The 25267-nt window shown below is 39.4% G+C and overlaps 1 protein-coding gene across 1 annotated transcript; it reads right to left on the reverse strand.

Annotated features, from left to right (window-relative positions):
* Positions 1-14: 14 nt before the first annotated feature.
* Positions 15-25267, reverse strand: gab2 (GRB2-associated binding protein 2; the record flags this gene model as incomplete). The annotated part of the gene is made up of 9 exons (XM_041232589.1): positions 15-3473; positions 3596-3718; positions 3900-4002; positions 4121-4211; positions 4414-4690; positions 5129-5226; positions 5708-6267; positions 9643-9883; positions 25069-25267. Coding segments are annotated over 9 exons (1836 nt in total), but the record flags the coding sequence as incomplete, so codon positions are not given.

Here is a 25267-nt window from a genome sequence, read left to right on the forward strand (position 1 = left end):
ATTTTCAAAATCAAGATATTCAGAACAGCAGTAATCCACTTCATAATTTATTGTTTATTATTTTCCATATTTGTTTTCTGGTATAATACATTAATGACAATTAAGCAATGTTTATCCCAAGTGTACCATGTTTTACCATTAAACAAGAGTAATAACGTGGCATACTGCTTCACAGAACCAAGACACAAAGCATAAATTAATGTTAGTAGAGCGGTTTTTGTTTGTTTTTATTATTTAAAAAAAAAGACAGAAACACTGAATAAATTAATAAATTATCTTACTAACTATCCACATTAAGATGTAAAAGGCTTTACAATAATACAGAAAAAAGCAACCTTACACCACTAGATTTACACAGTTTTAGTACAGAGGTTTGGAAACAAGGATGTTGCTTTAGTAGCTCTCTCACCCAGCTCACCTTTTACATATTAACAGTACAGGGCCCCTTCTGTTTGTCCTGCTGAAGACACACAAATTCATCCAGCCCCTCCAGGCATTAAACAACAGTTTTGACAGTCACTGTATCACTACTTCAACCCTTTCCCATTAGGACTGGTGGTACTAAAAATCTCACCTTGCCTCGCAGAAAAACATCAATGCTTGCAAACAACAGGATGACAGATTAGTTAAAAAAAAGTTACTGCATTCTGCCTTTCTAAGGCCTTTTGCTGTTTAGCAGGACTGGCAGATACTGTAGTTAGATTTGTTGGGTAAGGGTTAAAATATAGTCCTAAGAACAAGCATGGTGAACGCCATACACTCAGAAGAAACTGGCTCACGATTACTCTGTTTATATGGTGATCTGTGGCATAAGACTTTATCACAAATGGCATTTCCTTTATCTATTGACTTGTGTAAAAAGCAAAAACAAGCACCGCACAGGGTGACTGGCCACAGCGCCAAACCAAGTCAGCTTGTCAGTTAAAAAATAACTTTTAAAAATGTAATGCACTTTCACGTTTAAATTAAAACTTTAAATACAAGTGGTCCCAGCCCACTTAGAAATCTTGGACCTGATTGAAAGCAATAACAGTGCTGCCCCCACCCCCCATTAAATTAAGAAAGACTGATTCAGTGTTTCCCCCAATAAAAGCATATATTGATAGATAAATGCCATTTGTGTTGTTACGGTTCCGAGGGATTATCAGTCGATATTGATTTCATGATAGGCTTGCGTTTGCTGCACACTGGGCTCTGGGACAGTCTGCACACTCCCAAACAAGACCCCTGTATCTCATCCGATCCAATGATAAGAACTGAGGCTGGCCCTCCAGGGTGTCTTCATGTTTTCCGGTGTAGCTGCTCTGGCCTGTATCAAGAGCTCATTTTCACTTTCATTGCAGGATGGGTTTCCAGAAATGGGCTCACAGTAGATGCAAAGCTTGCATGCACAGAGCTTTAAATGGCTTACTCTTGAGATGTGTGACAGGGCTTTGAGTTGCACTGTTTTTTGGCTGTTACATATTTTAGCCACGCATGCTACTTCAAGCCAAACCTCCCTCCGTGATCCTTCAGAACGAATTTAACTGGTGGCTGTCCTCCCGGCCTCTTGCAGTGTGCTTGTTTCACTCGGTGGAAGGGTGCACATGCATGTCCACTGCTTGGCTCTCTATTCAGAATGTATGTTTTTTTTTTTTTTTTGTATTTGCTTTTAAATATTGAATTCGACAATAATCATAGAAAAATGCAACACAATTAATGTAAACATTTGTTTAAAAAAAAAGGTGAAAAACAACATTTTAAAAGCATACAACAGCTTAAGTAAAAAGTTCTTTCTTGATTTCATTCTTTCAAAAAAACCAAAAACAAAGCCATAATAAAAAATAAGTAACAACTTTCAAACACAAGTTGGCCGTTCTCTATACCCTTGTGTGTTTAGTTTGTAAACGCAGGCTGAATAACTTATGGGTAAACTTATCATGTGTTTATCATTTGGAACAAGACCAACCGAACAGCACATTAGTTCGCATAGATGCTTAAGCGTTTCAGTAGTTCAGTGGTCTTTTCTCAAAACCATTAGTCTAGGATTTAATGATGGTGGTGCTATCCTTTTAGCGGCTTTTAGCAGTTTTTGTTATCACAGTTCTTGTCTCTTGTTATTTGATTCTTTTTTAAAGTTTCTGAAAGGATATATGAGTGTTGTAATTTAATTGTATTCTAGGGTTATGCTTGGAATACATACATTTTAGCAGGGCAGTGTTGCAATAGGAACTGAAGTAAGGAACCTGGCTTTTAAAGTAAGTACGCCATCAAGGCAGCATTTAAAAAGGCTGTGAGTTAAAAACCTGTGTTTTCATTTCTGTTAGCCATGGGCACTGGCAGATGATACATCAAAGCATCATACAGTAGACCACGTATACACTCAGCTGCAGCGCAATCCTGCTTTGTAAAAAACGAATATTCTTCACTATAGTTAACCTATTTCACTTGTGCAGCACTGAATGCAATACTGTCCAGGGATTAGTGGATTACAGAAGAATAAAACGTGCACATTTATATACAGTCACTTAAATTAATAAACTGGTTTCCACATCTGATTAAAAACGGGCTTATATGTGTACAAATTAGGAACATTACTGTGCTCCTCCATTGTATTTATTCTGAAGGAACCCTTGGAAGACTGAAGCACATAGCCCCAATATTGTAATCCAACATCTTTGCTTTCCAAATACATAGTTCATTAAGACAACATAGCATGCTGCCCAAATACCGTGTGCGCATTTGTAATGGGCAGTATGAAATTGACCCTGTTTCTAAGCATTATGACTCAAAATTTGTTTTTAAGGTTTCTGATCTTGCAGAACCATCAACATAAAGTGTATATTTTTTATGTATATATTTGACTTTAACTTTGGAACTGAGTTTTGCATTGTAGTTGTTTTCATTTATTTTACTGGACCTGAAGAGACTGTAGACCTTTTTTTTTCAAATTCCATCATGGTTTGGTTCTTGTAGTGAGAAAAAACAGTGCAGAGCCAGATATACATATAGTGAGCATTAATGCCTTAAAAGGTACACCTATTCAGTACCCATCTTCCTGGACTCATCTATGTATTCTTTCACTGCCTTCTTGACACAGTGAGAAGACATGCACCACAGGAGAATGACCAGTATGTGCTGTAAAGCTTACGAAAAATGTTTCTTGTTTGCTAAAATGAACCAATCGTAATAGTACAGACCTCCAGTAAATTCTGTTTCACAAAGAAAATGTAGGTCGTTGTTGTTTGTTTTTTAAATAACATTGTTAGTACTGGCGATATCAGGGCTAGAGTTGAGAACAGCACGTTGATTCTGAGGGAACAGTCTCGTTCTGTCTTGGCGTTTCTCTATCAGGACTTCATTCCCTTGGCAGATTCTGAAGACTGTCGAACATCTGTCCATTCCAGCATAGTGTTCTGCAGCGCCTGCGTCTTCTCTTTGTCTACCTGCACGTAGTCCACCTTCTCATCTGAGGTGATAGAGGACGTGGAGGGCTGGGGAGGAGGAGACAGATTTTAAACATATTTAAAGATGTTAAAATGGTTAATGGTAAGAAGCACCACTGAAGTAATCCAGTTGTCCCAGTCTAAGCACAGGAGAGTGCTTTTTTATTTACCTTTCTGTGTGGAATCGGTGAATTCGGCTTAAAGTCAAGATCTAGGTAGTCAACATTGACACACTTCCTGGAAGCAGGGCTGCTTGTGCCACTGTTTGCAGGAGAGGTAGAGACAGGATTTTGCTGTTTGAAAGCATAAGATAAAAGATAAGAGCTTAGAACAACATATAGCTCATGATTGTTTTTTATTTTTGCATTTTTATAACAGTATGCATTATAATTCTTAATAAAGTGCTCGTACTATATTCAGATATTGAATGTAAGTAAAACCTTTACATCAATGCTGAATTCTAATTCCACATACCATTGTAACATAGTTATCTTCACTGTCCGCTGAGTCGGTACTGGTAATGCTTTGTGTGGATATGGGTCGACAGTTTTGTGTGGAGATAGAGTTCATGACTGGCCTGCAATAGAAATGCAACAAAATCACAGTTTTTACTTTGGCACTACTTGAATTCAAGTTTTTTTTTTTTTTCCATGACATTTTGGTGAGATTTTTGTACAAATAGAAGTGATACTTACACTGGTCTGATCCAGGACTTGGTGACTGGAGACTTGTGTGGGAGCTCATCAATAACAAGGTTGTTTCTCAAATCCAGAGGTGTTGGTTTTGCTGAAACAGAGAGCATTAGAAAAATGTATTAATGAAGACAGGAGAACTGAAAGCAACAAACTGGCTTATAGTTGCCTAGTTAAAGACTGGGAATCAATTACTGTTTTGTTAGCTATTGTTTGTTTTGTTGTACGGTACTTCTTTAAAGGTGGATATAACATTTTTTAACACATTTTTCAAATCTGGCCTCTAATATGCTCACGTTTAAGGTTGCGGTCGACGGGGGGAGGTGTGATGTCACTGAGACGCCCAGGCCGATGGCACAGGGAGGCAGTGCTTCTCTTGCGCGTCGGGAGGGTTGCCGAGGAGACCGTTGGGAAGTGGAAGTGGTGTGGGCCAGGGCTCATTGGAATGTAGATGCCCTGAGGGTTGTTGGCTGACGCAGTGTTAAAGGGAGAGGAGGAGGAGCCCGGGTTCATTGGCACGTAATTGTCTTCAGAGTCGCCGCTGTCCGAACGAGCCACAGCAGCCTTTGTCCTCTGTAACGTAATCAGATATCGCCACAGGTGAAAAAGTGGCACTGTTTTAGATATCAATAACCAGGTAATGTATGCTACCATTAAGTTCCTGCACATTTAAATTCTGATCAGGTTTAAGCCCACATCTAAACATTTTCCAACCAGATGTTATTCTCAAAACAGTGCAGCTGAAAAATGTCAGCATTCTTAAAATGAAAACCAGATAAATCCAGTAACTGCTGTAGCCTCCTGTCCTAATAGAGAACTAAACAAATTCACTCTCTGCTAGTTACTGCAGAGTGCCTGTGAAAAACAAGGGAACAGCAGCTGGAAATGAGCCAGCCATGTTGTTGTTTTTCTTGTTCTTTTTACAGAGGTATAGGTTTCAGAAATCCTCAGACAGAACAATCCCCACTTTTAGGAGGTATTGCGTGCCGCTGATGAGAAGCCGGGACTTACAAGATAGGAGCTGAAGCCGTCGTTAACCGACTCTACGGACTGGCTGCTACTGCTGAAGCTGAGCTGCTGAGGGTGGTCGTTCGTCTCAAAAGAGGAGGCTGTGACAAACGAGGAAAGCAAGACAGGCACAAGAATTTACTAGTACCTTTCAGAATAGCTACATATGTTTTAATTCCCTGCTAATCCTTCCATCCCAGTCTATACATTCGTAACAATCACATTAGAAAGGTAAATGTTACAGTAAGGCATAAGTTAATATATACATTCTGTTGATCTAAACAGTTATTCATCTTAAAACTTAAAACACACTCGCACACTCTGTTACAGGGGTTTGTTTTCATAAAGTCCCCTTCTGTTAATGGTTTACATGGTTGCAGTATGGCGATCAATTGAATAGACCTCTCTGTCTCTTATTGTATAATATATGGTATAAGAGCCAGATGTAAGTAGAAAATAAGAATATTGTTAATAGCAGGTTTGCCTGGGACCTCCACAGAATATGATGCAGCGTGCAGCATGTACTAAATGAAGCCTTTGTGCTCAAACTGATACTTCCTGATGAAAGCCTGGTGGGATTACCTCGATACAGCCTGAAGTTCTCCACTGCGGGCAGCGTGTTCCTCCGGGGGATGGCAGCCACAGAGGCGCTTTCCCCGTTGTGCTGTATGATGCCCCACTGCTCGGATATCTGCCCCGGTTTGGGGGGCCGCGGTGGCGGAGCTCCGGGCGAGTCAGTGGCCCCCATGCCCAGCGCATTGTGATTCCTGTCAAAGGTGAAGGTGCGGGGGATCTGGTAGACAGAGCCAGGCAAGGTGGGCAGGTCGTAGTTGTCGGTGGCCAGGGCGTTGTTGGGGGTCTTGAAGGTGTATACCTCCTCATTCTCCAGCTCCAGCCCGGACAGGCTGGCCCGCACGTGCCCCTCCGAGCCGAAGCTTCTGGGCAGGTCGTAGCTAGAGTTCCTCGGCTGCTCCTCCAGAGAGGGATGCTGGTGCTTGCTGGGTTTGGGCAGGCTGTAGAAGCTGTGTAGCTGGGCGCCCATCCCGTTGAGGCAGTGCGCGAAACCTTGGGATAGTTTCTGCACCGCTGTGTCGCTGCCGATCAACAGGGAGGACCGCGTGGCCTGGGAGAAGCTGGCACTCCTGGGAACAACAATGGAAAATACATTTAGCTTCATTACGCTTCTTATGTATGATTAGAAACAAATAGGGTGCAGTAAATGACAAGGCAATACATTTAATCGAGGGGCTGTGAAACCGTTTTTTTTTGCAGCCCATATGGAGAATGAAAATAGTTTATATATTTATAAAAAAGTATCGGGCACTGTGTATCTGAGTAAGAGGGCAGTGTATTCGGACAGCTAGAGCAAGTCACAGCTTGCAGTAGGCATAATTGATTGAGTGGTAGTGCAACAGCTTGCCACAAGATGACAGCAGACTGACAGCGAGCAGTCCAGGGTTGAACTCCTTTACCACAACAATATTGGGTGTTGCCAGTGGTTGACATGCAGTTTACACAGAGCTGTTATTTTATAACACCTGGAGAGATTCCAAGATTACTTGATAGTTGTTGGCGAAAAAAATCAAACATCAGTTGCCTGCCAGAGCAATTGTGAAATGTTTTATGTAAATTACAGTATTACTGTAATGCGACTCCAAGAGCCAAGGGATGTTTTTCCTCTTTTTTTTTCTCATGTGTAGATTATTATTTTTAGATTCCACTTTCAGATCATTATTTTGTATAGTCCCTTTAAGTTCCTAACCGGTTATGCTAAGATAAAACAGATACACCTCTAAAACAATCCACTTCATCATATCATACACTCGGATTCAGCCCAAACTACAGTGACCTATTTAGTGATTTGTAGTTTTTTCTTGTACATCCCTGAAATCTCTGCTTGCATGCAATCATATTCATCCTGTGTGAACTACATCTCCCAAGAGCCTTAGACATAAGTCTGTAGGATCAATTGAGTAGTTTCCCGTTTCAAATATTATTTAAGTTTGTAGAAATTGAGGATTTCATTATGACCACCAGCACTAGACACAATGATGGTTAAATAAATAGCAGCAATTTATTTGATAAAAGTCATTGTACTGTGAAGTCCTCTTCATTGAACTGTACTATGAAGTCCTCTTCATTGATGATACTGTAGTCCTCAACAGGATCAACACGGTATTTATATGTTGTCCTCTTCTTTGAATCTTTAACATAACTGGGACTTTTCCTAATTAAATAGACTTGCTTGTCCAAACAGTCCTCCTTAGTACCGTCACTCTTTTTGTTTCTCACCGGCTGTGACCTCTTCTTACACGTATTGTCAAGGAACAGCATTTTGAGTTTTCAAAGGTTGAGAGCATTACGCTTTTTTATGGCTTGGTTTGTATAGCCTCTTACAGGTAGGGGTCCATGGTGAAAGTTTCACCTCATTGTCATACCGTCGGTTTTCCATATACAGTTTAGTTTTGTTGGAAGTCTTTGTACAATGTTCTGGCCAGGTTCTCGTGATGACATCATCCTTTGGCTTGTTTCTGATCTTTGTGTGTCCAGTATTATGTGCAACAAGCAAATTTCCAAATGGAGAGACACTTTAGAATGCTAATTACATATTGAGTCAGGTTGCCAGTTCTTACTTACTCCTACTGTATTTATTTAGCCAGGTTGCCAGAAATTCCTCCTACAAGTCTGAGAAATGCTCACCCAGGGACTTGAGATCGTAGGTTGTCGCACCACCCAAAGGAAGAAGGAGGGGGCCAGGCTGTTACAAGGAACAGATTTCGTTGGCTTGCCAACTGTGTATAATTTAAGATAGAACTGATATCCTCATGATTTTTATTTTACAATATTCATACCAAGTTAAATCACAACTGGTTCTCCCTTTATGTGCCTGGTGGATCATAAGAAATACCTCATTTTGTAGGAGAGGAGTATTGTTATTGTCCTTCCACAGTAGATGTTCAATTGGCTAATTGAGTTGTTGTTTTTTTTGTGTGTAAAAGGAAAAATTGAATAGTGAATCAGATTTGGATTCAGGAAAAGGTTAGGCAGTTTTTGGCATTTATCTCCTACATGAAGCAGCTCTAAAGCAAACTGTCTTAATTACTTTCCAAACTGAATAGGCAGCCACCTGCCGTCATAAATGAACTGGAATTGAGTCACGTTTAATTGCACAAATTAGACTCACTTTCAGGGTGAACGCAATTAATATAACTATGCGGCAACACACAGAGAGACAATAGCCTTATTATTGAAAGCAGTGTACTGCACACTGTACATATAGGACTGGAACTATTAAAAGCTCAAGGTAACATCATGCCAGAATTTGAATGTGATTGCTCACTTCAGAAGAAGGTCTAACCCCATTGTGTGGGAAAGCTTTGGAATGAAGAACAAGGCTGCAGTCGGTATCTGTCTTTATAAAACATTTACCCTGAGGAAAGGTTTTCATTTGATCAGTCACTGCATGGTACCTGAGATCACCTGGTGCATGTTTCCGTCTCCTTCTCCGTGTTTCTGTGCTGTGATGAGGGGAGGAAGCCTATAACCACCTACTACATTACAGTCTTAAGGTGGCTATAGCTAATGAAATAATGAAAACAAATTGTACACTTTCATTTGCTCTATAGGTCTCATAAATATAGCAAGGTGTACAAAAGAGTGTTCTTATTATAGTACAACATATTCTTTTAAAAACTATAATTCCACGCTGAATTGCATGATGGGTACAATACTCTCGTATTGCCCACAGCATTCACACACACACACACACACACACACACACACACACATATATATATATATATATATATATATTATATATATATATATATATATATATATATATATATATATATATATATATATATAGAATACTCTATATTATAATAATATTGCCCACAGCATTCACATAGTTTTTATGAATGTATTACAGCACGGAAATAAAAACAACCTGGCAGCTTGCATTGTAATGTAGTCGTAGTGTAGGGTAATTAATTAGTGCAACTGCTAGCCATTGCTTCACGCTACCTAGCAATTTCCTACGCAGTGGTCTGCTTTGCAGAACGAGATTGGCACAATAGATTAGCACAATTGCTATTCATCCCTCGCCTTCTGACAACCGGGCAGTAAATGCCCTGACAGAAAGCAAAAATAAAAGTGCATTGGGATATGTGTGACGGATAATAGTTACAATATATGTCACATCGGAACTTTTACTGAATCACACATTAAAACAACCGGATGTGGGTGGTGCATTGATGGAAATGTAATGTAAAACAAATAGACATAACATGTACGTGCACTTATGGTTACAATTTTAATGCATTCTTCAGCACCACTGCAAATGGGCAGGGCAATGACGCCACAGCAAAATTGCGGCATGATCAAAATCGTGGGCTTGCCAGTCAATAATGGCTCTTCTTCCCAGAGAAGAATACATATAGGGTGAGTTGTTCTGAGATCTGGCTAGTGCTTTCCCCACGGGAAACATTGCCCCTAAATGCATCCCTGATTCTTACCTGACGTTCTCACTTTTCATGCTCCTGCACTGATGTAGGAATAGATAATCCTGGGGGGCGCTGGTGGAGAGATTGGTCTGGGAGTGACGCAGTGGGGAGTCAAAGGTAAAGAGAACAGGGTGGCTGGAGTGTGCGGGGGCTGAAGATTTCCGCTCCCCTATTAGTGGAGGGACAGAACCACTCAAATCTGCTGGTGTGGAGCGGGGAGCATGGGTTGAAGGCCTCATGGATCTGGTAGCATCTGCATTACAAACAAAAAACAAGCAAGTTTGTAATTTACAGGCGATAGGACATTGCAAACCTCAAGGCTACAAGCCCAAACCTAATACTGCCTTACTCCCAGGTAATAAAAGTATGTTCTAGCAAATATCCCGTCCATATTTTCATTGATAAGAGGCATCTGAAAGGTTTGGGAAGCCAAAGGATTGCTCAGAAGTAGGAATGGAACTTTATGAGGTGGAAATGTGAGGGAGAGAAACAGTACAGACCAGTGGAAAGATGAAGATGGAGAATGGAGAAACATATCATTTAAGATATTTAGGGCTTGATTTACTAAGATGGGCCAGTCGCAGAGCAAACGTACCGCAGTTTGCATTTCTGTTACGACAATTCGCAAAGTGCACGTTTTGTTGTATGTGCTAAGAAAAAATATGTGAATGAAGAGAGCCGCAATATACTAATTTAAATATTATTTGCGTCATCTTAGCGAGATCTCTAGCAAGAGTTGTGCGACCTTTTGTGACAACCAGCAACAGTTGAGCTGTGGTTTGTTGCAGCAGAGGGTGCCCGAACGATAACGTCTATACACGCAAGGGTACAAGAATCAAAATAACATAGTTTTTGTTAAATGTAAACGTCATCTGTACAATGCATTCTGTTCCGTCTTCATTTTACCTATTTTAATACTGTTATATATATATATATATATATATATATATATATATATATATATATATATATATATATATATATATATATATATATATATATATGAAAGGCAGTTTAATCCCATCAGATTCTATAGGGCGGCCCCAACATTCACCCCCAAAAGGCTTTTCATAATCGTACAGTAGCCCCTCGCTAAACCGGTCATGTTTGTCCTACATAAGGAGGTGTCAGGTTTAAAAACAACACAATAAAATCGCATACACATACATTTACAGTTCTCAATGTATTTTAAATATAAATCATTGCACTGAAATAACACTATTGTGTTTTGGGTAGGCAGGAACGCCCAGAATTACATACTCATTTCAGGCTAAAGCGCAAATAAGAACTGCGGCTGCAAAGCATTAATTAAAATTTTGAGAACAGCGTTGCGGTTGTTTAGTACATTTCATGCTACACTTCCAACTGGTTTGCATGTGGTTTGCAACATTTGCGACAGACATCTACCCCTAGACATCTAATTTTCAGTATTCCTCAATTCCCTTACTCCAAATCAATTGGGCAATCCCTGTAGTCAAGCAGGCCTCTCAGTGGGCATTTTCTTAATAATCAGCTACAGATGAAGACCAGCCCTGCATTGAGGGACAAGGATTGCCATTCTCTACCCTTGCAGAAGTATTTCAGTAGCCCTTTGTATTATAATACAGGGGATTTCTGAAGATGATTACAAATCCATATCATTTACTGTATTTTTTTAGGTAGTTCCAAGTAATTAGATCCAATGATTATCCATTACGATTACAGCTGTTGACTGTATTAAGTGAGCTCCTAGTCTCAATTAAAAAGTGATGACTGTCTCTAGTCTAGGGTTGGGAGCCATTCCATGTGAGACAAAGGAGGGACCAATACGTCACAGAGAGATAAAGTGATAAAGTGCATAAAAAAAAAAAAAAAAAAAAAAAAAAAAAAAAACCTTTTTGGTTTTTGTGATCAAATCCTTGTTAGACACCTTGTTCCAGTGATGCCATTGGAGTAGTAGTAAACATACAAGCACAACGCCTCTGAGTATGAATACCAGTATGAATACAAGCAATGAGTTTTCTGCATGCCCTTGTTCTTCACATTATTCCCAATACTGCTTGCTAACAAAAAGCTTTTACAGGCATTTTATTCTGCATAAGCCACCAAGCTCTAGCATGTACAAGGGAATAATATCTTTTAGAATCCCGATCTTAGAGCAAGGAACTGAAGGTTAAGAAATCCTGCATAAGCAGATCTCAAAGCATACCCTGGGGTGATCAGTGAGGGAGATGGTGCTCTGAGCCTTAATAGCTGTGTACACTCAGAAGCACAGTATTAAAACCTTCACGTCAGCTCAGGGTGATTCTGCAGGAAACCACACTCAGTATTCTAGAAGTGATAGGACAGCAGCTGCACCCACATGGATACCTCACAGGACTTCTCCACCTGAGAGCCTCCAGTCCAGTGCTTTACAGGCATGCCTCCTTTAACAGAATTTCTGAAGGTGCTAAAGGGACATACAGCTACAGCTGTGACCAAAGGTTTTGCATCACCTAGGATTGAGACATAATAACAAAAAACTATATGAACATAATTGAGATCTTCTATTTAACGTCATGCGATCAAAGAAACTATCAAAGGATATTGCAAAAGTCTACTGGAAGCCATAATAGCAGCACAGTATTTCATGTTAGATTTCGAAATGTCACATTTTTTGATTTGTCAGTTTTTCATTAAGTATATGGAAAATTACAAAGCGGATAATTCAATATGTTAACATAATATTATTCGGCAAGTTTCAGCAGACTTTATGAAGCAAAATGAGTTAATTCTATAGGGGTGCTGCCCCTCTTAAATTGCCTTAAGCATCCGTTTACAACTGCTTTTGCTAACGGCATTAATGCTTTGAATTAACAAATAAATTGATAAGAGACCACACATGGAATATCTTTTATCCAGTGCAGATGTCAATTTGAACAGAACAGACCTACACAGTAAAATGAATAATGACAACAATTGGACTGATCCAACGAGGGCAGACAAATTAGGTCTCAGGTGCCCCGAGGCAGAAAAGGAGTGCACCACGGCGTCAACTAGCGCGAGTAGCAACATGAAAGTGAACGGAGGGATCTGCAGCAGTGACTTCTTTTCAAAGGGACATTGTGCTGTGCTTCATTAACCAGTGGTGGCTGGCCCCAGAACAGAGAACAAGGCCCTTTAAACACAGCTTTATTATCCCATTGTTATCAGTGTCTGGCGTTCTGATGGCTACAGATACACCATTGACTCGATCTGCAAAATGCAGTAAAAGCTCGAGGGAGCCCAATCCATTGACAGGCATATTGATTAAAAAAAAAAAAAAAAATTGCCATCATACTCCCCTGGCTCTGACCTGAGCTCTGGGAAAGCATTAGTCCAGAGAGCTGAAACCAATCTGCTTCATTAGGTCTGAGAATGGATTCCTTTGTGGTTGGTGAAGACACCTCCAAAAGACTCAGGAGACCTCCTCTGTAGCATTAGGATCCACAATTAGAGGGTCCTTCAGAGTGTGTTCAATTATTCAACTTTCCTTGCAAGCCCAGTAGTTGAATGGCACTGCAGTACTGTATAGCCAACCAATAGGAGGCAGCGCTCACATTGCATGAGGGTCCCGGAGAACGGAATAAACAGTATTTCTTGTGGTGGTGTAGTGCAGTGTTACACAGCTACAGTGTTTTCAACTCAAAACGGGTACAGTAAAAATGATCCATGGTACACTAAAAGGTTGCTAATTGTTATTGCGTGGCACCTTTAGCATTGTAATTGCACACTGTAACCCACCCCCTTATTTATTCCACATTGCTTTCATTAAAATCTTCTGCTCTGATTATTACATAACAGATAGTGCCACCTGTGTCAAAACCAGGCCATTCAATAGTGTTATCAAAGCCACCAGGGGGGACAGCTGTTGTAACAGTGGCTAGAGTTTTACAAAAAAAAATAACTTGAATTGTTTACAGTTATTATAAAGTTAACAACCTGACTCACAGCCTTGAGTTTCAAGACTTGGTAAGCAGAGTTTAAGAACACGTTGTTACGAGTTAATGTAAGTATAAATCTAATGTAATGTTCTGTTTCGCTCAGTGAAATTATAGTGTTATGTTATACATATGTAAACATGTAAAAATATGATTTGCTTTTTTTTTTCAATTTCCAGATTTACCAAAAAGCTTTGAAAATAAGAGCACAGTGTGTAAAACTATTATGACGTCATAGTTCAAGCAAACCCCCCAAAATGTATCTGGAATGTATTGGTCCAAGGTAATTTAACAAAGTAAAAAAATCACTATTATGCAAATATAGTGTGCCTAGAAGTCAGTTATGTAAAAGCTGCAAGTATTAAGGTATAAATCTTGACATTTATTGCATGTCAGGCTATGGGTCCCATTTTTAAGGACTTGCCTGAGCATTTGTAACAGAAGTTTGCTGTGGTTTGAATCTTAGGAAGTGAAGGCTAAGCAGTAGCTCGAAGTGCATTTTTAAAATGATTTTTTAACTACTACCGGTCATGTTTGCCTTGTGAGAGAGAGAGAGAGTGTGGTAGCCTTCACAAAGTACCAAAGCATGTTCCCTTTGGGAAGTTTAAAATGCACTAAGTATGTGTTCAGTTGTGAATTACATTGAGATAATTACACACGATTTATTAGAGTACCTTGAACTTTGTAACGGGGCTGTTGTGCTTTTGTGAAGGTTGATGCTCACCACGATACATCACTACTAATGTACAGTGCTTATTCATTTCTTTATACTGTAGGTGAGGGGTGAGCAGTAAGAAAACATGAAAAGTGTGACTGATTTTTCTGTGCCCTGGAAAAACAGTGGAGTAAAACAATACTTAGTTAGGTAAGGTGTTATTAATAATTTTTATGACCAAATAATACTTCCAGGGCTTGTATTAATCTCAGACAGGGTTATTAATCAAGTGGAAATGAAAAGGAATAGAATACATGAGATTCATTTCTATGAATGACAGAAATTAGGCTCAGTGTATCATTTTCCACCTTTCGATTTTCTTACGATTCTAGGTGCGAGGAAATCAGACAAAACAGAGATCAATAGAAGCCAATCAATGACTGGAAAAAATACATCAAATACTGCTGGTGCCTCAGTACTCTGCAATACGAATCAGGTATTCACATCCTCCACACAATGTGAAAGACATTGTAGTGTCAGTAAATAAGTACAGATGTGGCCAGAGGTTTTGCATCACCCTGTAGAATTAACACATTTTACTTTACAAAGTCGAATGAAACCTGCTGAATAATGTTATGTTAACATATTGAATTAGACTCCGCTTTACAGTTTTTCATATACTTAACAAAAAACTGACAACAATGGAAAAATGTGACATTTCAAAATCTAACATGTAATGCCGTACTACTATTGCATGATGGTCAATAAAAGTTATGTTCATATGGTTTTTTTTTTCTTTCTTTAAATTATGTCTCAATCCTAAAATTCATTGGTGATGCAAAAGTTTTTGTATATTTAAAAGAATTGAAGATGGAGTTAATATGGCACTTATTTAGACTAGTTGCATGTTTCCTTTGATCTGTATGTCAGTAAATAGGCCACTTTAAAAGGACAAAGAAAAAAACATATTAGCAGTTGATTTCCGCATATCTTGCTGGAAACAAAGGCAGTCAGAAAGTGATAAACTATACCACCCAGAAAAAAAAATGAATTCCCTAGTCCATCAATTAAACAAACCAGCAGATCGTTTCTGAACACAATATGAAATGAAATGAAGGAGAGATGAAAAGTTTCTCACACTAGCATATAATCAACAATGGCGGATCCACCCAATCGACCACAAATGCCCTTATGAGAACCCAAGTGAATGGCTTGATTATAATCATCAGCTCGCATGATGGGTGAGGAGTCATTGAAAGTTGTGAAGCATGTTGTAGGAGAGTGTTGTTCACACACAGCCCCCCCTACCCACAGGAGTGGGCTCCGGCACGGATGCCTGCTGCTTCTTAGGGTCACTGGAAGCTAAAGACAAAAACTTGAGACTTGACGGGGAGTGAAACAAGACGAAAAAACACAAACTGATTTTGTTCAGCTATGAGATGAGACTGTGTTAAATAACTGGAGATGTGAAATATTTAGCAGTGAAAACTTTGCGTAAGATTATTAGCTTACTTATTTTTCATGTCAGCATTGCCCAGTGTACAGCAATCTGCTTGGGTAAGATTTATAAACAATGCGTCTGTCTGTGGAGCCTATTCAGTTGATCTAAACAGTGACAATTGATCTTCACACATACGCCGTTGAGGTAAAATAGGTAGCATCTAACAGTGCATGCAAATCTCTATTGTAGTATAATTCTGTATTAAACACCAAACCTATTCACAGCATTTGGATCAATGAAATACAGATATTCAACTATTCTAAAAGTACCGGAATTCGAAAAATATTTTGTTAGAATTTCTAAATATGTCAATTTGTAAGCTCAGTAGTACACTGTATATCATTCACTGTACTATACATTGCAACACTTAGCATGCTTAAGATGGGAATTCTCCATGGTTTTCCGCGCTTTGTTGTGCTTTTACAATGGTAAACAAGAGGATAACTGGTATTTATGTAAAAATGTGCCGTGAAAAATCAACATAAATATATATATGTACATACACACACAACGAGTCAGTGACTGAGCAGGGATTTCAACTGGGGACCTCCTGGTTACAAGCCCGTTTCGTTAACACTGGACTGGACCACATAGCCTCCATTTATATATACTTTTCAACACAATTGAAGAAGGGCTTTTGTCTGGCGTGAAAAATTGTTTTTGAATAATTTAAACCTTTTGTGTAAATCCAATGTGTGTGTGTGTGTGTGTGTGTGTGTGTGTGTGTGTGTGTGTGTGTGTGTGTGTATATATATATATATATATATATATATATATATATATATAAAATGACAAAATGAAAATAAGCTTTCAAGCAGCTGCATCCTGTCTATTTCTTGAAAGAAACCCATTGCATCTCTGATTCTCTGGAAATGTTCCTCCCTTTTACTGTCTTTTTTGCACCCAAGGGCCAAAATAACAGCTGTAAACCTCCTTAAATGCTGCACCACTTGGATAAACTGATGAAACAAAGGGATCCCCGCCCATAAAGTGGCTGGTCTGCTGACAGTTTAAAAAGCTGTAAGGCCCCATTAAAACATCTTCCACCACTACAGCCAGCACTCATTTTAAAAGCTGTTCGACAGGCCAAGTTCACTCGTATCCAAAAGTCAGAGAGTGATGGATTGAACTGAATTATACAGTTGTGTGGGCTGTTCCTTTTTAAAGCAATATTACTGTGTGTATTAAAGACATCTCCCTGTAAAAAGAGCTGTGCTTCAAATCTCTGCTTGGAAAAGTGGGGCTGTAACCAGTATCTACTGAAACTGTATTCAGACGGAAAATGTGAGACAGAAAACAGCAACACTCACCCAACAGTTTCTGCTGTATCTACTGTAGGGCCACACTAGGTTCAGATCCCAAGCTGATTGAAGTTGTTGGATTCCATGTCCAGAACCTCAGTTATATATGATACAGAAAGAGGTACTATGTTTGGCTATAATGCTAGATTGTGTGTTGCGTCTGTATGTACAGTAGAATATGTGCAGTTAACAACTGCTGACAAGTCTACTGATTAATATCCTGTAGATATTGCTGAGTTTGGTTGTATGAATACATTTGGGATGATTCCCACTGAATATTTTCCATTTCATAAGGTAGAAAAGTCAATGATGATGGCAAATGATGGTTAGAATTCTAAACTTTGGTTGATATATGGCAGAACATTTCTTCCACCAAAAAATAAATCACATTCAAGAAGCACTGGCTCCAGTGGGTAACAGGTTACTGTGTAGTGGTGTATCTCCATACATAATTTTCCATGTCACTATTTGTGCAATTACTGTAAGTAATTAAGTTATGGTTTTAGATTTTGGCAGCTTTTGTCCAAAAATATGACAAACAATTTGGCAAATTCTTTCCCAAACCACATATCTTGTAACACAGAGATTTAAGGAGTACGCCTCAAAAGCAAACTCCCAGAATCCCTTAAAATACACAAAACACTAAAGTTAGTCAAAGAGAGTAAATATAGAATTACTGAAAGGCTTTGTGAAAACAACATGTACAGTATAGTAAATGGTATTTGTGTTACTCCCTCATGTCGTCCTGCACAGCATGCCTCATCCTAATCACCTCAATCTACTTATCTGTGTTCTATAAAAACCATTTAGAAATACGATCGTTGTCAGAAAGCATGATACTCCCTTCACCGACCCCCAAAGGAGCAGGAGAAACACTGAAAACGGAGCAGCTGGGATCACTGCATGGGATCAGCAGCAGTCTGACCTCAAAGCATTATAACGTCTCAGTTATTTTAACAAAAATCAATGCCTGTGAAGGACAAATAGGAAAACAAAACACCCATCCCCATCAGTGTGGAGCTGGCCTGGTCCGCTGCCCTTGGCTAACCTTGTAGAGAGTCCCAGGAGGGCGTGGCTGACTGAGAAATCAGAACGTCAATATGGGCTGCTGCTGCTGCTTTTACTGTACACTACGCCACTTTGTGTCAGTTTGGATAACAGGAGGCAGACAGGAGGAGAGAGCACACTGCTAGGTCCTGGCCACTGTGCTTATTGTTAAAAACTGTATTTAGACTAGTTTCACGTTTTTATTTAGGCTACATGCATAGTTATGCTGTGTTTGTTAACGGTGTAATGTAAACAGTTCATGAACTATGCTGAATGTGGCTCATATTAGGAATTGAGTATACAGTACAAACATATTAAAGGCTCTGTACAGTATATGTAAGCTTTTTGATACCTTTAAAAAAAGGGTATTAAAATTGATGTTGCACAGTAAAAAGAAGCAAGAGGTTAACATCTTAAATAACCTTTTATTTCTTTCAGAAGATAATGCAGACTGGTCCAAAAAAATGTGCTGTTAAACACACTGCCAAACTATTATTTACACCATTTGTTGTGAATAATTTGCTGACCCTACAGTTATTAGCAGCTGGTTTGCCAAAGTTAGTTCCTGAATACTGTACGCACATAAGTAATGTGGCGCAGAAACAATGCAAACACAATACAAATTATCTTGTGGCTTCAACATAGACATGCAAAAACAAATTGATAGAGGCTGTTAGGCCTAATAACAAGCATTTTAAGTTTTTAGGCATTTGGGAATATAGCATATTTTAAGTCATAGTGTGTACACCATTTTGAATCCCAAAAGGCTGCTTGTTGTGATAACCACAGTATGGTCCCAAGATTAATAAATCCAACGTCAAGGACAGCCACATGCTGTTGCTGCTTACAGAGGCCCAGCCTTAGACTTTATGTCTGGAAGCTGTACTCCTGAGCACTGGACACAAACACCTTTTCACCCAACATAAACTTCAGCTGGGTTTTCATTAGCAAGCCAAACATTCTTCTGGCAGCCTTCTAGGCTCAACTGTCAATCCTTACTTCAAACAGCTCAGGCCACTCCCACATCACTACACTACCTCATCAGTTTGCCTAGTGACAGTAGGGAATATGAACAGACATGCATTGGTTTTGTTACTATTACCTAGTTTTAACAATAACATTGGGATACCAGGGGAACACCCTTGCAGACCTTAGCATTACTACAGTGGGTTTTAATAGATCATGGAAGTGGTGGAGTATCTCACTGACACTGACATGCTACAATGCCTTATATCATTAGCTGCCCTTGCGCTGCCTTAGTAAAGAACCATTGCACTACCACTGTAGTGTGGGCTACTTGCCCATCTGGTTTACAAAAACCCAGCACAGCTTTACAACAGCTACATTTATTTGACAGTCCTGGTATATATCTCCACACAAAAATGGTAACTTTTACTTTATACTTTCCACAGACTTCCATTCAGGCAAGAATTGAGGGTGGAGCACTTGGCAATTTTAAATCACTCGTAATCGAACGGAAAATGGAAACAGAGAAGGTCAGACAGGAGTGAAATGCAAAGAAAAGTTTGAATTTTACAAATTGGGGTGATGGAGCAGCAAAGATGTATTGGTGGGAAGATGAATGCACTTGTCTGATTTCCATGCATTACTAGCAACAGCTATAAAGAGATGAAATGCCATTACAGCGCAACATACATCACTGCTTAATTCACCCTGCTTTTAAGTTGAGTGCAACATGCCACAAAATTCCTAACAGCCTTGGCTACTAACAATAGTACCACAACAGAGGCTTCAATTATTTCCTAAATGGCTAACTCAACCTTCATGTGTTTTTGATTCATTACAGTACCAGCGTGTCAATGTGTAGTGGTCAGCGTGACTGAGTGTGTGGACCGGGCAGTTCAATGTCACTTTGAATCAAAAGCAGTTGAAGGGCTATGAGATCCAGGTCAGAAGAGCTGCACTATGCCATGTCACTAGTAGGAACATGTGATTTGCAGTTGTTTTGGTATGTTGTATAGCACAGCGACTGGCTACTTTTTTGTTAACATCCATACTGTGTGTTTATTGGTGCACGTGTCACAATGAGAGCAAAGTGTTCATTGGGGAGTGCGCTATTAAAGGGATCTTTCCAGTACATGGGGTTTCCTAACTAAACTAAACTCCTAAAATAGCCGGACCAAAACGGAAAAGAATTATTACATTAAAAGAGAACTAGCGGGAATGGTCCTTAAAATTCCCCAGTCTGTGTTATATACTGTAGGACGTGTCCTTTATATGCCTGCACTAGTGGGTGTGTAGGCAGCTGTGTTAGTTCTACAGTTTCAGTAGAGATGGGGGTCAGGCTAGGATCTCATCTTGTGTGTTTTGCCAGAAACATGTGGACTGAGTTTCTCATCACTGCACTGGAGCATAGAGCAGTTTTCTCACGGTCTGTTAAGAGATTCCGTGCTCATCATGAACCCTCCCGTGACCCTCCATTAACACTGCTGCTATACATTTATACACAGGAGGCCTGCCTTTACAGCCAAACTACAAAGGTGCAGACATCAAGAAGTGTTATTGCAAAGTACATATTTACTGCAGGCAGTCCTCAAACTGGTACATAGCCACAGTGACTGCAATGAGTCCCCACTGGTCTCTTTCTGCTTTCAATTTAATTGTATCAATAGTTTTTCTGTATTCTATAGGGCTTTTATAAAGAGCTAATTGTGAAAATATTTATATTATAGGCAACAGATAACAAACATATCATGTGAGGAAACAAGGGAATCGTCTTTTTTAAAGGTTCCTCAGATTGTTAATTACATTGATTCTGCTGATGTGGTGGCAGCATGATGAGTATGCTTGACTTTTGAAATAGGAGCATATTGGAAAAGAAAGCTAGTGCCCTGCAGGTAAATCCACAGGCTGGGGCACAAGGAACATTAACTTAACTAAGGAAAAATGTACCAAAGAATCACATAGCAGAACGTTGACATTTATTACAAGTGAGAACCACTGTAAATACTGCAAATTGCTTGTAAAATGTGGTGGACTACAGCTATGGGCAAGTTTTGCATCGCCTAGAATTTACGGATTGAGACATAATTAAAAAAAAAAAAAACTATATGAACATAATTTATATATTTTATTTAACATTATGTAATCAAAGAAACTACAAAATGATATCGCAAATGTCTACTGGAAGCCAGTTGTTGTTTGGTTAAAACGATTAGAGGTTAAAGGGTTAATAATGTACATATCCTCTCAATCTATACATATATAGAACACCACCCACCCACCCCCCCGTTCAAAATTACATGTAATATAAATATAAAATGTATACATAGCTCTATCACTGCACACCCACCTGTTAAAATGGTAAAGGTCCATAATCTGATCAGAGACAGTACAGTACAGTAAATATTTGGGCAGAGGTCAGCTTTCTAGAAAGTAAACAGCTTTGCGTTTGACCTGTAGATCACATCATTTCCTGGCCCTCTCACTGTCTTCTCACAATATCTATAAAACTGCCATCAAGCAGCCCAGTGTTTAACGGCCCTCCATTACAGATCAGCAAAAAGCGAAACAATACATCTAACACTAAATTCCATCGAGGCCAAACCGAATGAACCATCTGCTTGTAACTATTCAGCCACAGCATGGTTCTAAACAAAGGTACATCAGATCCGAATCAGCAATCAAGTCCCTTCTGTACACAGCATTTAAGGGTTACTAATGTTCCTGGAAATATTGTATAACAGAATACTTTCAGCAGCCAAATCAGATGGAACTTGTTTAAACTGCCTGCTGGAACATTTCAGTAAGCTTTGTGTTCGGAATCATTTCTGGAATCATTTGGAACTGCCCGTGCTTTATTGAAGGTCAAAACAGAGACTGAAAACACTGTTGTCTATTTAATGATCTAAGCAGAGGCAGATGTGTTAATACCACTGTCTAATGTGGACATTTTAAAAACGGGGTCAAATTAATTGGCGACTACTAAATTTAAAAAATAAAAAAAGGTGGCAGTATTTAGATCCGCCGCTATTTAGATCATTAAAATAGACCCAGTTGTGTTGCTGTTTCATCTGTAGGATAGATTGCAGGTATTTCAGCTAGGTGACAGGGGCAATAACTCACACTGACAATGTGAAGCTGCTAAGGACCCAGAACCCTGCATATCAACAGATAAAGCCTGTATTCCTGTTTGAAAGTCTTTTCCATTATTGAGCAGAAATGACGGCTTTTTCACTGTGAAATGTATTAAAAAACACACTAATAGGGGCCGTAGGGATGCCCCAGGAAATCAAGTGCTTTTTATACTGTAAACGCGCCAGTCACAAAAACAAGGCCCTCTGTGGTTCTCTACCACAGCAGTTCCGATTTTCCTACAGATGATGGGCAAAGGCCAACACAATTCTATCGTTACAAAAAAAAAAGAAAAAAGAATTTGAATAAAAACCCCCAAAAACAATTGAACCTTTCAGACTTATTAGATGCGGTGATGCTTTTCCTGTTCTACTTATCCAAATGAAATAACAATAATTAAAAAAAAAAAAAAGATTACTGCTCATGGCTTCATAACTGTTCCAAGTTCATAAAACGTCCACAGCTCTGTTTTACTACTTTTTCTCTTCTGGTAGCTAGCTAAAAAAAGAAAAACATGAAGTAGCTGTAGCACCTTCCTGGAGAGTCATTGGCCACCTCTGGGACACGCAAAGCTTGCATTGAGGGCTTCCATGTAATAATCCTGGGAGCCTGCAGATACAATATGTGCAATACTGTTGTCCATTACTAAAAGTATCCAGTTTGTCAGCCTACTTTGAACATGATGCACGACGTACAGTAGCTGCTAAATATAGTGTAAAAATACATAAAGGGTGAAAGGTGCAGACATATTATTAACAACTATTCATAACTACCACTGATAGTAGCACAACTAAAGAAGTGAACTTGGTCATTTAAATGCAAAAAAAGAAACATGGTTCTAATCACTGCTTTCTGTGAGCTGATAACAGCTGCATATTGACAAACAACAGAACAATTGCTGTATTTGTTAATCTGACTTTGGTTACAGACAGGCTTCCTTTGTTCTTAAAGACTAACAGAAGGGATCCCTTAAGGCAGGAGGACAGGCTGTGCTTTTGGGTGCCAGCTTACTTATCACTGGAGCGTCAGGCAACCTTGCAGCTGTTACAATGCAATACAATATAAAGATATAGCGCCTTTCATAGTGATTCATCACAAGGGGCGGCACGTGGAACTAACACCACGAAATGAAGGACATCAAGTGGCATTCTAAAGATAGTGGATGAACTGGACTCTTCTGCATCTCCTGGAAAACACTGCTGAGCAGGATGGGCTTGGATTACTGAAAGCTGCCACTCTGGGAGAGGGCCAAGCTGAAGGAGAGAGCCATCTGAGGACCTTATTTACAGTACGAGTACAAAAGAACAGCATATCACTCAGGTAACCAGGTCCTTTAGCTATTTAGAGCTCTCCAAATAGGTAAAAGTACAATCGTTTGGCCTGTGATAGCAATCAAATTAATTATAGGCACAGCAAATTCATATTTGTCTTTCTTTTCAAAGTAAATTGAGTTGTGCAACCACGGTAAGAATTCTATTTTTTTCATTTTTATTTTTTTTAAATCAACTTTTGATATTGATTTGATGAACAAGTTATAAATAAAGGTAACCAGTAATCACCCTTAAAGGGAAGGTTCAAATGAGTTTAGCCTAAAGCCTGTTTTTCTGCCTCCTTTTCTCTCTGCCCCTGTGTTATCTGTTTGCACAAGGCCTCGGAAGGTTTTCAGATGCGGTGCTGTGGCCTTGAGGGCTCCACACTGAGGACTAACAGCACATGAATCAATCAAATCCCTGTGGAGCTTGTCATTTTCTTTTTCTTTTTTGTAGAAATGGGATGTACTTCCCAGAGTGCTTATTTGAGGCATTCATGCTAAGCCAGCCCAGTTGGAGTGCGTCCTATTAATGACCGGCAGCAACAGAACCCTATGGCAGCAGATTGCCATTGCTTATTCCTTTTGTGACCTAATTATCTAGGCTGGTGGGAGAGAAGAGCAAGGGGCCTATGAAAAACCTTTTCTATTTATAGAAATGAGTATTGAACAAGTTGTATGAATGGGAACAGGAAAGGTTTCATGTATGTGCAAGACCACCCCCAGCAGTCTTTTACTCTATTGAGTTTTTTAAATAACTGTGACATTTTATGAACTCATTTATTTTTAAACTTGTTTACGTGAATGTGGAGGGAAAGGGGTGATGGCGCTGGTCAGGCATGGTGCACAGAATTCATAGACATTACTGCCAAGAGAGAATGCTGAGCGACGTTTTAGTACAGATTAAACTTGCATTATTCAGTCCGCAGGTTTGCATTATTTTCTCAAAACACACAGGATTTAGCAGTGTAGACTCAGATCCTGTGCAACAGTAATAAACTCCAACTAAAACTTTAAACTTCATTTTCTGCACATATGGTTCCTGATACCTGCTGCACAGGAAGTGGGTCTATAGTGGTGTGCCATGTTACAAATTGTAAAGTTATTTATTTTAACCAATAGTTCAATAGACATCCAAGACTGAAATTGCCTGATTAATCTAACTTACATAATACAGTACATTCATATTGTTGTGTCTCTCTTTTTGCTATTGACACATAATGGGTGCCACTCCCTAATTTTCATGAGAAAGGGCCAAATACTTCTATCAATGGTGAAGGGTCTCGTCATTATTTAAATATTCATAGACAGAGACAGACAGACAGATATACAGACAGAGAGACAGACAGACACACAGACAGACAGGCAGACAGATAGACGTGGTAGATATAGTAGATAGATAGACAGAGAAATAGATAGATAGATAGAGAAATAGATATAGATAGATAGATAGATAGATAGATAGATAGATAGATAGATAGATAGATAGATAGATAGATAGATAGATAGTATTCCTTAGCTAGGGAAAGTGCTTTTCACCGTGATACTGAATTGGACATGTTCCTAAGTCTGTAACAGGCAGGCAGATATACCGTTGTTCTCCTCGGACTGGTTGAAGCCACAGATCTGGCAGATGCTGCGCACCCACTTGTTCATGTCGTCCTCGGTCTCGGCCACCAGGTAGAAGGTGCGGTCGGAGGTCTTGAGGTCGAAGACGAAGCTGTCCTGGAACTCCTTCCTCTTGAAGGTGAGCCCAGCGTCCACCTGCTCGCAGCAGTGCAGGTCGATCAC

Source organism: Polyodon spathula, chromosome 30, assembly GCF_017654505.1.
Source record: "Polyodon spathula isolate WHYD16114869_AA chromosome 30, ASM1765450v1, whole genome shotgun sequence".
In the NCBI taxonomy this organism is placed as follows: Eukaryota; Metazoa; Chordata; class Actinopteri; order Acipenseriformes; family Polyodontidae; genus Polyodon; species Polyodon spathula.